Genomic DNA, 13,397 nt, shown 5'->3' on the forward strand with positions numbered 1-13,397 from the left:
GTAAACGCTGTGTAGTATCACCCCAATGGAATCCATTGAAGTTAAGATTGATTTTATTGTCTAGGTGTTAAGACGTGAAGATCTTATATCTGCTGTGCTTTGGAAAAGCTTTAACTTAGCTATTCGTTAAGGCACTAGGTCCTGTCTCCCTGGTTTTCTGTTAAATCGGTTAACTACAGTAGAAAAAAATCAGTCCAGTAGCAGCTGTAAGATGAGCTCACTTCTTCAGCTCACCTCTTCACAAAAGCTTATACCCCAACACTAATTGTGTTAGTCTTATGGGTGCTACTAGATTCTTGCTTTTACAAACAGGGCTACCCATCTTGATCTATCCAAAGTTCACCGAAGTAAAGATATAAATCTTCCGTGAGAAACTAACACCAACAGTTTAGTATATTAAAATATTAATTTTTAAATTTTAACTTAATCTTTGGAGTTAAATAATAAAAAATTAATATTTTAATATACGAAACTGTTGGTGTTAGTTTCCCACGGAAGATTTATATCTTTTATTTTGGTGGTTCTATTCCGGGGAGCTCCTTTAATATCTCCAAGGTTAGCTACAGTTTAGAATGCAAAATCTTTTCGAGAAATGTAAACTCGGGAGTTGCGTACTTAACCCCTTCTTTAGTTGGGAAAATGGTGACTTGAAAAGCGACGACCTCCGCAAACACACTAATGAAAATTTTATGGTTTATGTAAAATCTTTTTTTTCCCAGTATGTCTGGAGGTCTAGTTTCCCGCCCCTTTGAAAATTATAGGGGAACTCGGTGGTTTCAAAAGCATTAAAGACTCAAAGCTTATTGGCTACACAAGGCCCAGTTTGAAAAGGACTCGTCTGATTGGTTGAAACAATTTCCCTTTGTCAAGCCCCGTTCTGATGTAGAGGCTTCTCTCAGGTCCGCTGCTGTTTGTCAATCAAATGCGCCCAAAAGTTCAGTTCTTCGAACGGTTTTCAGCGTTAAACCAGTAAGAAACGGATGAAAGAAAATCTCGAATAAAGATTCAGTAGGCTGGGAAGAAGGAAGAGACATTAGATACACTATTCAATTGTGCACTCAGAACGAGGATTTTAATTGTGCCGATGACACTTTCAGCTTTGCGACTGGAGAAATATGGAAAAATATAGCAGGCTTTATAATTTATATTTTAAATATAAAACTAAAATTTTAAAGAATTTTTTTCCAGTGGGTGGAACTTTTCGGCTACAGGTTCTTACAATTCAAACTTTTTTTAAGTGCCCGGCTAGCTCAGTCGGTAGAGCATGAGACTCTTAATCTCAGGGTCGTGGGTTCGAGCCCCACGTTGGGCGTAATTTTTCCTTTTATGCAGGGAAAAATTGAGGTTGATCAAACATGCCGCCCGTTTATTCAAATTCATCTTTCCGTGAAGTTCGATGGAAAAGACCTGCAAGCACAGTTGATAACATAGAGAACTGCAGCTGCCAACTTAATTCTTGCTTGTATCTAGTTGTTTAAGTCAGCTAAGCCTTCTAATAACATTTTCTCAAACAGGCCGGGCAACACCTGTTATATGACTTCCACACACCCTTCTTTACTGACCGCAGGCCTTGGAGACTGAGCCTCTACATGCTTTTTTCTTCATCGTCAGATGCAGAAAGATCAACTAGCCGCTGCAGCAATTTTTTTCACGTTAGCCCTAATTTTGGAACAAACGCTGCACAAAGGGATCATCGTATTGTTTATTGATTCATTGCATTTATTAAGTTTTTTTAAATCAATGGTTCGATTTGAGTGAGAAAATGCCAAGAACAAAAACAAACAAAAAAAATCATCGCTACTCCCCGTCGGGGAATCGAACCCCGGTCTCCCGCGTGACAGGCGGGGATACTTACCACTATACTAACGAGGAGAACTGGTTTTTTGCTTGAAATATGTTTTTTTGTATAGCTTCCAGATCCAAGTTTGGGTCGTGCTAGTAACCAATGGCTCCATTGCTTCTCAACGCGCGAATTTCAAATGTCTGCCACATCTGCCTCTTTATGTCGCTATTGATCCTAATTTAGAACACCCGGTAAGATCCTGAATTGTCTTGAAACAACAGCTAGCCTATAGCACCAAGTATAAGAACTGGGGCTGCCATCCTCCAGGAGGTGGCTGAAGATCTCCCGGAATTGCAACTGATCTCCAGGCCAAAGCGATCAGTTCCCCTGGAGAAAAGGGCTGCTTTGGAGGGTGGACTCTATAGCATTGGACCCCCCTGAGGCTCTTCCCCTTCCCAAACCCTATCCTGTCCAAGCTCTGCCCCCAAATCTCCAGGAATTTCCCAACCTGGAGCTGGCAACTCTAGACGTCTGTTTAAACTTTAACCAACCATTAAGTTATATTTTCCACCCTCCCCATCTGTGCTGGCAGTACTTTCCTTGCTTCTCGTGAGTAAACCTTTGTTTCCATTGCAAATAGCAGAGGGATATGGTAAATTCCAGGACTGTCCCTTCAAGTTGGACACTGCAAATCCCACCATCATCCTGAAGCTGGCGGCCCATTTTGAGTTGCCCAGCTTTATTTGCTGATGAATTATACCTGCCACAGTCAACCAGAGCTTCCAGTTCAAAAGGTGGGGAGGGGATCTGACGGTTGCATATCCATGAATTTAATAACAGGCATTCATGTTCATCATATCATGTAATCTCATGTAGGTTTCATAACCTTTGTAGTGTTCCACAAATTGGTCAGGAAATGACTGCTGGTCAGGGAAGCACTGCCTGTAATCCTGACAGTTCATTAGTGTAGCTGAAGGAATAGTAGATTTGTATTGTCGAAGGCTTTCACGGCCGGAGAACGATGGTTGTTGTGGGTTTTCCGGGCTGTATTGCCGTGGTCTTGGCATTGTAGTTCCTGACGTTTCACCAGCAGCTGTGGCTGGCATCTTCAGAGGTGTAGCACCAAAAGACAGAGATCTCTCTGTGACTCAGAGATCTGTGACACTGAGAGATCTCTGTCTTTTGGTGCTACACCTCTGAAGATGCCAGCCACAGCTGCTGGCGAAACGTCAGGAACTACAATGCCAAGACCACAGCTATACAGCCCGGAAAACCCACAACAACCATCAATAGTAGATTTATTGGTTTTTTAAACTCTGCCCTGAGAAATTAATGAGCATTAGCCAGATGCACCTGTGGCTTATCTTTATAATCAATTTGGAGACCAAAATCAAATTTTTCAGGAGGGCTTTTAACTCAGGCAATAGGCCTGTGCTATAAAAGTTGGTCCAGAGAGATGCTTTGGTAAATGGACAGGGACTGTACGCTATTTTACTGGATACTATCAGTGTAGATATGCTCCTACTGGAAGTTCCTGAGCCATTTAACATGTTCATGTTTGTTTCTGAAATGTTTCATTTCTATATTTGGATCTATGCTTGTTTTCAAATTTCTGAAATCAATTATCTTTGGTATATTTGTTGAATATTCCAGTCATTGATCATACTGACTTACATTGTGCAATCTACCTTGTGTCTCAGTGAAAGATGGACTCTAAATAATAAAAATAAAATTTATTTATTTATTGATTTGATTTGATTTATACCCTGCCCTCCCCACAGATGGGCTCAGGGCAGCTAACAACATTAAAAAAAAACATTAAAAGTCACAAAAACATAAAATCAATAATAATTTTTAAAAAGTCATTAACATAGTCCAAGAGCAGGCTATTTAAACAAATATTGGGAGTCTGTATACGGGCATAGCAGATGGCCGAGGGCAGCCCCAGAAGAAGTGGTGGTCTTAGATGGAAGAAGGAGGACACCCGCTGGCACTCAGCCGAAGGCCCGGTGGAACATCACCGTTTTACAGGCCCTGCAAATCTGTGACAGGTCCTCCAGGGCCCGGATCTCCAGCGGGAGAGCGTTCCACCAGGCCGGGGCCAGGGCAGAAAAAGCCCTGCCCTGGTTGAGGCCAGACGGATGTCCTTCGGGCCAGGGACCATCAGGAGTTTCTTGTCTGCAGAGCGCAACACCCTGCAGGGGACGTAATGGAAGAGGCGATCCCGCAGGTATGCAGGTCCCAGTCCGTGAAGGGCTTTAAACACCAAGGTTAACACCTTGAACCAGATCCGGAACTCCACTGGGAGCCAGTGCTGCTGGCACAGCACAGGATGAATGTGCACTCAGATTGGTGTTCTGGTAAGGACACAGGCCACTTCATTCTGGACCAGCTGTAACTTCCAGGTCAGGCCCAAGGGCAGCCCAGCGTAGAGTGAGTTGCAGTAGTCTAGCCTGGAGGTGACCGTTGCACGGATTACTGTGGCCAGGTTCTGGGGCAAAAGATAGGGCGCCAGTTGCCTGGCCTGTCGAAGATGAAAAAAGGCAACCGTCGTGACCTGGGCCTCCATTGAAAGTGTGGCATCCAAGGTCACACCCAGGCTCCTCACTGTTGCCAAAGATTTCAATTGTACTCCGTCGAGGGCTGGGAGCCGGGTCCCCAGCTCGATTGCCCCACGACCCAGACACAAAACCTCCGTCTTCAGGGGATTCAATTTCAGGCGACTCTGATGTAACCATACTGTCACAGCCTCAAGACTCTTGGCCAAGGAATCCGGAGCGAGACCAGACTGGCCGTCCATCAGCAGATAGAGCTGAGTGTCATCCGCATACTGGTGACAACCCAGCCCAATTAAGTTAATCAAGAAGAGTACAGATACCATTCACCGGAACAAATGTCCTAGTTAAACGAGTTAAAACTTGTAATGCCAGAGATCTTTAAATCCTCAGAGATGTTATCAAAGTTCTTGATTAATCTGACAGTTTCACTGAAGAATATTCCTTTTAAAGTATTTTCACTTAAGAATACTTTTAGATTAGCAACAATATGCCCTTGGGAGACTGAAATGTTCTCTACTGATTGCTGAATGTTTCCATTTCCATTTGTTATTTTGGTTACCCCCCAAGAAATATATTCCATTATTTTTACTTTTTCAAGTTTGCATATAACAAACCCTACTCAAGTTTCTTTTTGCCAGAAAAATACAGCTTGCCTTTTTACCGAGAACCTGCAACCACGACTCTGTCTTTTTGTTAAATTTTCAAATATGCCTTTGTTTTGTTTCAAACAAACAAAAATGTAGCTGAGCTCATTTTAATTTCTAGGGGCTTTGTTTGTTTTACTTCAGAATCCTATATGAACCTTTGTACATGAGTTCAAACCTCTTTTATTGAGAAAATGGATGGCTCTTAAAAGAGCCTTTGGATTTGAGGCCTGCTATTTCTGACCTCTGCGGGGAGGGGGATTACTTGGAGTTGGTGTACTTGACCAGAAACAAGAGATCTTTTTTTTTTTTTGAAGATTATGCAATATTTTATTTTAGAAGAAACAAGAGATCTTGAGTTTCATATGGTCTACAGTGAACAACTCACCTCTATGGTGCCATAAAGCAATTTCAGTTTAATTAGTTTATGTTACTGTCTGAAGGAACCTAACTCTCTAAATCTTCTACCCTGAAAATCTTGGTATCTAAAGTGCCACTGGACTCAAACCCTGCAGTTTAATTGGTGGTAACACAAGCTAGTTTACAGTCTAAGAAGACTGAAAGCTGCAGTTTCCACCTCATCATATTCCCCCCTCCAGAAGAGAAAATCATTTCCAGTGCTGAAAAGTTCTCCCAAGTTAAAATATCCCCTTCCAAACTTAACGAACATGGTTATTATGGAGTATTGGGAATTGACCCCAAACTAGGAATCTTGACCTGAATATGATCTAAACTCAACTCACCTGTTATTCACAGTGCCAAACTAAATAAAGCAATTTCATTTGAATTTACAGTAACACAAACTAGTTTATGACCTAAGAAAACTGAAAGCTGCAACTGTAATGTAAAACCGTTGCAGGCACCTCCTTTTCTTCCTTTGAACATGAGCTCTACTTTTTTAAAAAATGGCAGGTTCAATATTTGACTGTCAGAAGACACAATAGTATCAAGCACAGATGCATTTAAGCACAATACATTGTGCAACCCAAGATACAAATGTTTCTTTTTCAGGCTCCCTCTTGGTATTTTGTAATCGCAGCTTTGGAGAGAAAGTGGGCGGCTCCGAAAGGAGCCTTTGGGTTGGAACGGGGCTTCGCCAGCCATTACTTGGAGGCGGTGTACTTGTTCTGAAATCTTGCCCTTCATAAGGTCTACAGGGATGGGGCAACTCACCAGCTGCAATTCAAGGTACCATAGCTAAATAAAGCAAATTTAGTATGATTAATGACCAATTAAGCTAGTTTATGATCTAAGACTGAAAACTGCAAACATAACGTCAAACCAAAGTCATTCCCTTGTAGAGGAACTCTTCTAAAACCTGATAGTGTCAATCTTTGAACACGATGTCAAAAGAACAAGCCGTGAAAGCATCAAAAGCAGACACATTTGAGCGCAATACATTCTGCAAGCCAAGATCCAAACGTTGCCTTCGCAGGCTCCCTCTGGGCACTCTGCAATCGCAGCTCTTTGGGGAGCAAGTGGGTGGCTCTGAAAAGAGCCTTTGGGTTTGCAGGGGGGGGCCCTGCCTGCTTGCTTTGGGGCGGCTCACTTGGAGCTGGTGTACTTGGTGACGGCCTTGGTGCCCTCGGAGACGGCGTGCTTGGCCAGCTCGCCGGGCAGCAGGAGGCGCACGGCCGTCTGGATCTCGCGGGAGGTGATGGTGGAGCGCTTGTTGTAGTGCGCCAGGCGGGAGGCCTCGCCGGCGATGCGCTCGAAGATGTCGTTGACGAAGGAGTTCATGATGCTCATGGCCTTGGACGAGATGCCCGTGTCCGGGTGCACCTGCTTCAGCACCTTGTACACGTAGATGGAGTAGCTCTCCTTGCGGCTCTTCTTGCGCTTCTTGTCGCCTTTCTTCTGCGTCTTGGTGATGGCCTTCTTGGAGCCCTTCTTGGGCACCGGCGCGGACTTGGCAGGCTCAGGCATGGCTACTGCTTTTGCAAACAACCACCAAACCAAAATAAGCTGATAGTGTTCTGTGCCTCTATTTAAAGGACGCGTATGTAAATAAAAGCATTGGAAGAGTCCGGTTTCTATTGGATGAAGAAACAACGGGTGTTATACCATTGGAAGATGAGCTGGTCAAATGAAATGCGGTTGCTCCTTCCATTCCTATTGGAGAGTTTAAATAGCTTTTCCTGATTGGTTGTTTCACAGAACGCTGGCTTCTCATTGGTTTGTTAAACTACGCATGGCAGGAGATTCTCTTACAGAGTCAGGGCGGTTAATTTCAGATTAGTTTGCAATACGAAAGTCTTTTTTTTTATTTCTCACCCTATTTTCTTTATGTCTTTTATTTCCTTTTTTAAAAAGTAAAATTATCAAGCTGTGGATACTTTAAGAATCTAGTACAGATTTACTCCTGATTTCAAATTATTTCCTGGGTGCCCAACAGCTGTAGCGTAGGATATTCGCAATAAATACTAGACAAAAATAGAGTTCAGAAAGCCGAAATAGCTCAGTTGGGAGAGCGTTAGACTGAAGATCTAAAGGTCCCTGGTTCGATCCCGGGTTTCGGCAATTCTTATTTTCTTACCCCACTGCCTGTTTATAGTTTACTCCCGATTACCATTCCCGCAGTTATCTAGTGACCTCTTGTGTCTCTGCGAAAGATTAAGTGAATAGGAGAAAAAACAGAACAAGGCAAATGATTCTTTGAATTCATCAACTGCTCTAACATGTTGGGCTGCTGGTGCTGCAGCGTATATTAAGGCATAATCCTACACAAAGAAATTTTGGAGGAAATCCTTTGGGACATACTTTAGGCTCATTCCAAAGTAAAGGCGCTCGTTTCCTGTCTAGTAGCGCCTTAAATACCAATTAGACCCGAATCTTGCTGTTCTGTACTGTATTGTATTATACTGTACAGAGGTGGTCTTAAAGAAATGCACAAGGAAAGGGATAGAGACTATAGACTTTACTTCTATGTACTGTCCTTTTGCTATAGGTATGATCCTACTGGGTAGTTCATATATTGTTAGTCTTAGAATTGTTTATGCTATTTCTACAACTCTGTGATTAGATTCCTGCTAGTTTATTGAAACTTCTTTGAAATTGTTTGTACTGACTCACATTGTGTAACCCACTTTGAGCCTCAGTGAAAAAGTCGGATTGTAAATAAAACATACTACAGACAAACCTGAAGCATTCACCTTCGAGTCACCAATTTTAAAAACTTTTCAAGTGTTTTTTAAAAATTCTGAAGGGACTTTTAACTCTCAACAGCTTATACCTTGAAATTTGTTGTTTTCCTTAGGTGGCACTAGAATCAAATCCTACTAAAAAATCTCTTCACTTAAAAAGGCTGAAGGAGCATCAAGAGAGCTTGCACATGCGAAGAGCAGCAGCAGGCATTCTTAAGTCTTTGAACAGATCAGCCCAATTTTAAAGCCTGAACAAATATTTGACCCATTTCCTTGAACGACATACTCGGAAAATGTAATCATTTAACACCACCACAGTGGCTTTAACACATAACCTCCAAGATTAAAACTGAGCTATATCAACATTTTTTGCAGATAAACATCATTACATATTAAGGTTTCCCCCCCAGTAAAAACAGCCGTTTTATGGAAAAGGTGGGTGGCCCTGAAAAGGACCTTTGTGGTGGTTGGCAAGGGCAGGAGGCGAACAGGCGCTCAGCCGCCGAAGCCGTAGAGAGTGCGGCCCTGGCGCTTGAGGGCGTAGACCACGTCCATGGCGGTGACGGTCTTCCTCTTGGCGTGCTCGGTGTAGGTCACGGCGTCGCGGATGACGTTCTCCAGGAAGACCTTCAGCACCCCGCGGGTCTCCTCGTAGATGAGGCCGGAGATACGCTTGACTCCCCCGCGCCGGGCCAGGCGGCGGATGGCGGGCTTGGTGATGCCCTGGATGTTATCCCGGAGGACCTTGCGGTGCCGCTTGGCGCCGCCTTTCCCCAGCCCTTTGCCTCCTTTGCCTCGACCAGACATGCTCTCAGTAACAAAGTAGCCACTGAATGAGCATGAAAACGTCGTCTGGCCTCTTAAATAGCTCTAAATCGGACCAGAAGGAAAACTTTAGCTCGGCCTCCTGCACGTCTGAGACATTTGGCGGGCGAAATTGGTATTATCCAATCCGCGATGAGTACTGATTTTCAAATGTGCCAATGAGCGTTTAGAGGCAATTTCTGTACGTCCACAAACGCTTGCTGCTTCCTTTTTGTGGGATCTGTTGAAATTTAGTGAGTTGTTTTTTCTTTGTAGTTTGTTTTTGCAGTCGGGTGTGGGTTTTTTGCAGGAGTATTACCCACAAAATAACATGCATAGGTTTTCAAGAATACCTGTTAAATACTTTTTATTAGAGCCAAGAAAAATTACAGAAATCATTGTGCAAGCTTTAACTATCACCTGCATCGGGCTAGATGTTACATTTAAAAGAAAAAAAATGAGGGACGTGGAGCAGATTTTTCACAACCTGGTCTTACTAGCGTGTTGTGTAAAATGTTAAGCAGGCGCGTGGCTTCGGGTCAGTGTTAGTATTAGGTTGCAGCACTTCCTGTTGAGCAGATGAATAAAAGTCCATCCAAATGCCCCTCCAACGTCAAAAAAGGCGACTACTGAAGGAAAGCACTTGGTAAACTTTATATTATCTATGGCTGGGATAAATTTAGGATGAGTCACGACTCGAGGTATAAATTCAAGTGAAGCCAAATGGAGTGCTTTTACTGCGTCTAGCACTCTTTGGGCTGCACATTTTTTCCAGTCCTGGGTGTGCCCCCCATTCCTACTGGATGTACAACCCCCACCCTCCTTAGACACCAACAAGATTTTCAGGGCATAAGCTTTACAGAGTCAGAGCTCTCTTCTTACGGGGGAAGTGTTACTTCGTTAATGTTTTTCCATTCTAAAATCCATTTAAAAGGAGGGAGGATGCAGTACCAAAAAGTGGATCTGAGTATCTGTTAGGAAGTTTGTGATACCAACACAAATATGTTTATGAATAATAAATCCCATCTTTGGATTGCAGTTACTTGCTTTGGGACAGTTCGAGAGCAGGCAATCCCCGAGCTGGTCCAGGCATCTATGTGGGAGGGGTGTTGAAGCTCCACCCTCCATGGTGGGTCACAAGTGGTGTAGGGCTGCTGTTCAAGAGGATGGAAATGTTACTTCTAGTGCTTGGAACTTCTTGTACAGGCAGGCACATTTCCTCTGGTACACCAACTGTCCTACTCCCCACATAAACCTCAAGTGTCAGCCAAAGCTTGATTTCTACAAGCTTCTGGCATTTTCCGCAGAGTACAACCAGAAATGGTTTACTCTGGGAACGCCGGGATACACACCAGGGTTGATTTCTCTAAAAAGAGATGGCACTCCAGCACTGATACTTTCCTAAAACCGGCCCTTCCTCCAATGCAAGTCTACTGTGGAAGGAAAATGTGTTCTAGGGCTGGCCCGGAGGCTTTATACACTCCAGATACCACAGCTGGATTTGAACCCAGACAGGAGGAAAGCCCTCTCTGTTGGCAAAGCATCATTTGAAGAGCAAATCCCTGGATTAGGCTATCCTATCTAATCTGATCACACAAAGCCATAACTGAATATGAGCCAGTACCTGCTCAGAGGTGTGGACATCAGCTTCAAGACACAAGTGTGGCAGGCAGGGCCCCCATTCCTAGCGCCATCTCGCTGGCCACTGTTAACAGCATTCTGGAGTAGACCTTGGCATGCCTGGGCAGTTACCTACATGCTGTTGCACCAATTGAACTGGCTCTTTGGAAGAATGCTGACTAAGTATCTCCCAGGTTTTAAGCTCCACCCTTCTCTTTTTGTTGGCCATTTTTGAGCTCCAGGACCATTTCATAGAAAGCCGCAATAAGGAAGATGACCCCCCAAAAAATCCATGCAAAGCATTCAGGTAGGGCAGCCTCTGCAAACATGGAAGTTTATAATATTAGGCTGGGGGGCGGAGGAATGCTTAAAGCTATCCAAATGGCTGGTGGAAGCTGACAACTATGTGAAGTACAAACAGATCACCAGGGATCTATTACTGCCTCTGCTGATGCAAACCCCAGATATGCTGCTTATAAACGGACTTTTCTGAGGACCTCTCATTTAAAAGCTTATGTGAGCACTACTGAAGCTAAACACTTACACAGGAAAATTCCTTCTCACCCATTTAGCAGATTAGAGGGCAGGTCAGCTTGGTCCTACATTGAAGAGAGAATGTTCTCTCCAAATTGTCAACAATTCCTCGTTTTTATTTCGCAATCAAGTACTAGCCTCGGAAAAAACAATCTCCCAGGAAGGTTTTATGCCCATAACAAAAGTATGGCTCCAGGCATTTAACATATTTATATTACAGTAAGATCTGATTACCCTGTCAATCAGGCTTGTGGGGTGCCACGTATCCTGAGGAATGTATTTCTGAAGAATTATTTGTATTAACCTTCTGATTTTATATTCTGTAAACAATTAGCAATTATCCTGTAAACAAATGGCATTGAGGGTGTGTAAGGTTCTCTGAACAGACTGATCTTTACACGTCTCCCCGAAACAGAGAATGTGTCATGGGCTTATCAACAAAAAAGCAATAAACCCGTATTTCTTGATAGATCACTGCTTTTGATGTCTTGATTTCGTGTAAAGTCATTGGCTGAAAGGGGAATATGAATAAAACGCAGAGGACTTCAAATTAAATCCTCTTTCACTGCTCACTGAAGATCAGTTGCTAGACATTTTAGATTTAAGACTGCTTTTAAGTTAGGCTGCAGCAGGAACAGCTGCCGGCACAGGCTAAGTTGCTGTGGAACCTGAGCTTTAATTTTACCTATTTTAAACCGCAGTGTCATTACAAGATTGAGGGAACAGCTTCCTCCGTCAGATTCAGAAGTTTGGATATGCCAAGCTACGTGGAAGGAACAGAGGGGGTGGCAGTTTCCTCATGTGGATACTGTTTCCCTTCCGAAGTGAACTTGCATGCAGCAGGCTTCCAGGTGTTCAAGAGCAAATCAACTGACCCATCTACTACTCCTACAGAGTTTCATTTTGGTTTAAGGACTCCGATCATGTATCTTGTCATGGCACTCTGGCCAGCACAACTGTGACCCACAAGTAACCGACTGGAATATTCTCCTACCTTCCCATCCCAATTTACTATGTCATTTACACCCTACATTTCTCTCCAACGGGAACCTGGAGTACCTTACATCATGCTCTCCTCCATTTCATTCTCACAATCACCCCCTAAGGTAGGGTAGACAGTACGACTGGCCCACTCACTTGGCAAGCTTCCATGACAAAGTGGGGATTCGAACCTGTTTCCCAGATCCGAGTTGAACATCCTTGTTTATGAGAATGTCCTTGGTATTGACTACTAATCTGGCACCCTGTAATCTGCCTTGAGTCTCAGTGAAAAGGTAGACTATAAATGTTATAAAAATAATAACACTTCACAAGAAGCTACCACCAGGCACAAGTAAGTTAATACTGTATCAGGTATGCATCCTGGTAAGCCAAGGGCTCCACTTGTGAATTTTTATTGTAGTGAGCATCTTTTAAAAATCCTCATCCAGGGCAGGGCTTTTTTCCAGCACGAACGCAGTGGATCGGAGTTCCAGCACTTCTTCTGTCCAATGGCCCTCCCCCCCTCCCCCCAATCTCCAGCCAGAGATCAGCTCCCCTAGAGGAAATGGCCATTTTGTAAGGGGGCCTGTGTGTTTCCCCCTCATTTCCCTCTTGAGAGTTTCACCACCTCTTTTCCCAGAAAAAAAGTCTGGATCCAGGCGATTCTTCTGCCACCCGCAATCCACATAGCCCCTCAAAATGTGCAACGGCAAACCCATATTCAGACACAATCGTCAAAAACTGGCAGGTAGCTTGGAATTTATTTTGCACTGGTATTTTAATGTCCCGAAATTCCAATGCTGAAGGGGTGGTGATGGTTGAGTTATCCTTGTCCCCATTCTGTAAGTTAAAAAGATCATGGGTGTGTGTGTGTGCATGTGTGTGATGAAACATGGCAAGATCAAATTTTCTTGTCATTTGCATTCTTTCTACAAGCTGCAATAGAGTCCTCCGCCCTCAAACATTTCTAGCCCATCTTCAGGGGAGGTTCCTACTCTGCTCCATGCCAGTGCTGATTGCTGAAGGTGTACCTTTTATCCCCATGTGCAGGTGAGTGCAGAAAATATGGAGTGCAGGGTGAGAGACTGTTTCCTTAGGAACTCTACCATTAGTACTGGGCCCAGCTCGAAAAATGTTCATGCTCCAATTTGGAACATGGGGCAAGTTCCCTGGAATGGAAGCAACCAGTTTTTGGCCTTAATAGCAGTGGGTTTAAGGAGCAACCATATGGGCACCGACTCTCGAAATTCTTCCGTGCCTTTTTCCCAGGGAAACTCCACGCGAAACCAGTTCAGTAGCTCTATTCTCATCCTAACCTTTAATCAGCTGC

At 43.7% G+C, this 13,397-nt stretch overlaps 2 protein-coding genes and 3 non-coding genes across 5 annotated transcripts; 2 read left to right on the forward strand and 3 right to left on the reverse strand.

The window, feature by feature from the left end:
• The first annotated feature begins 1,239 nt into the window (after nucleotides 1–1,239).
• TRNAK-CUU (transfer RNA lysine (anticodon CUU)) lies at nucleotides 1,240–1,312 on the forward strand. Its single transcript has one exon. It is a non-coding gene; the product is annotated as a tRNA-Lys (tRNA).
• Nucleotides 1,313–1,800: 488 nt separating this feature from the next.
• On the reverse strand, nucleotides 1,801–1,872 carry TRNAD-GUC (transfer RNA aspartic acid (anticodon GUC)). The gene has a single exon. It is a non-coding gene; the product is annotated as a tRNA-Asp (tRNA).
• A 4,587-nt stretch (nucleotides 1,873–6,459) lies between these two features.
• Nucleotides 6,460–6,916, reverse strand: LOC129340147 (histone H2B 1/2/3/4/6-like). Its single transcript, XM_054994753.1, has one exon. The coding sequence runs from the start codon at nucleotides 6,909–6,911 to the stop codon at nucleotides 6,531–6,533; it is 381 nt and encodes a 126-aa protein (XP_054850728.1). The 5' UTR covers nucleotides 6,912–6,916; the 3' UTR covers nucleotides 6,460–6,530.
• A 516-nt stretch (nucleotides 6,917–7,432) lies between these two features.
• On the forward strand, nucleotides 7,433–7,505 carry TRNAF-GAA (transfer RNA phenylalanine (anticodon GAA)). The gene has a single exon. It is a non-coding gene; the product is annotated as a tRNA-Phe (tRNA).
• Nucleotides 7,506–8,606: 1,101 nt separating this feature from the next.
• On the reverse strand, nucleotides 8,607–8,947 carry LOC129340222 (histone H4). Its single transcript, XM_054994876.1, has one exon. The coding sequence runs from the start codon at nucleotides 8,933–8,935 to the stop codon at nucleotides 8,624–8,626; it is 312 nt and encodes a 103-aa protein (XP_054850851.1). The 5' UTR covers nucleotides 8,936–8,947; the 3' UTR covers nucleotides 8,607–8,623.
• Nucleotides 8,948–13,397: the final 4,450 nt, after the last annotated feature.

Source organism: Eublepharis macularius, chromosome 12, assembly GCF_028583425.1.
Source record: "Eublepharis macularius isolate TG4126 chromosome 12, MPM_Emac_v1.0, whole genome shotgun sequence".
In the NCBI taxonomy this organism is placed as follows: Eukaryota; Metazoa; Chordata; class Lepidosauria; order Squamata; family Eublepharidae; genus Eublepharis; species Eublepharis macularius.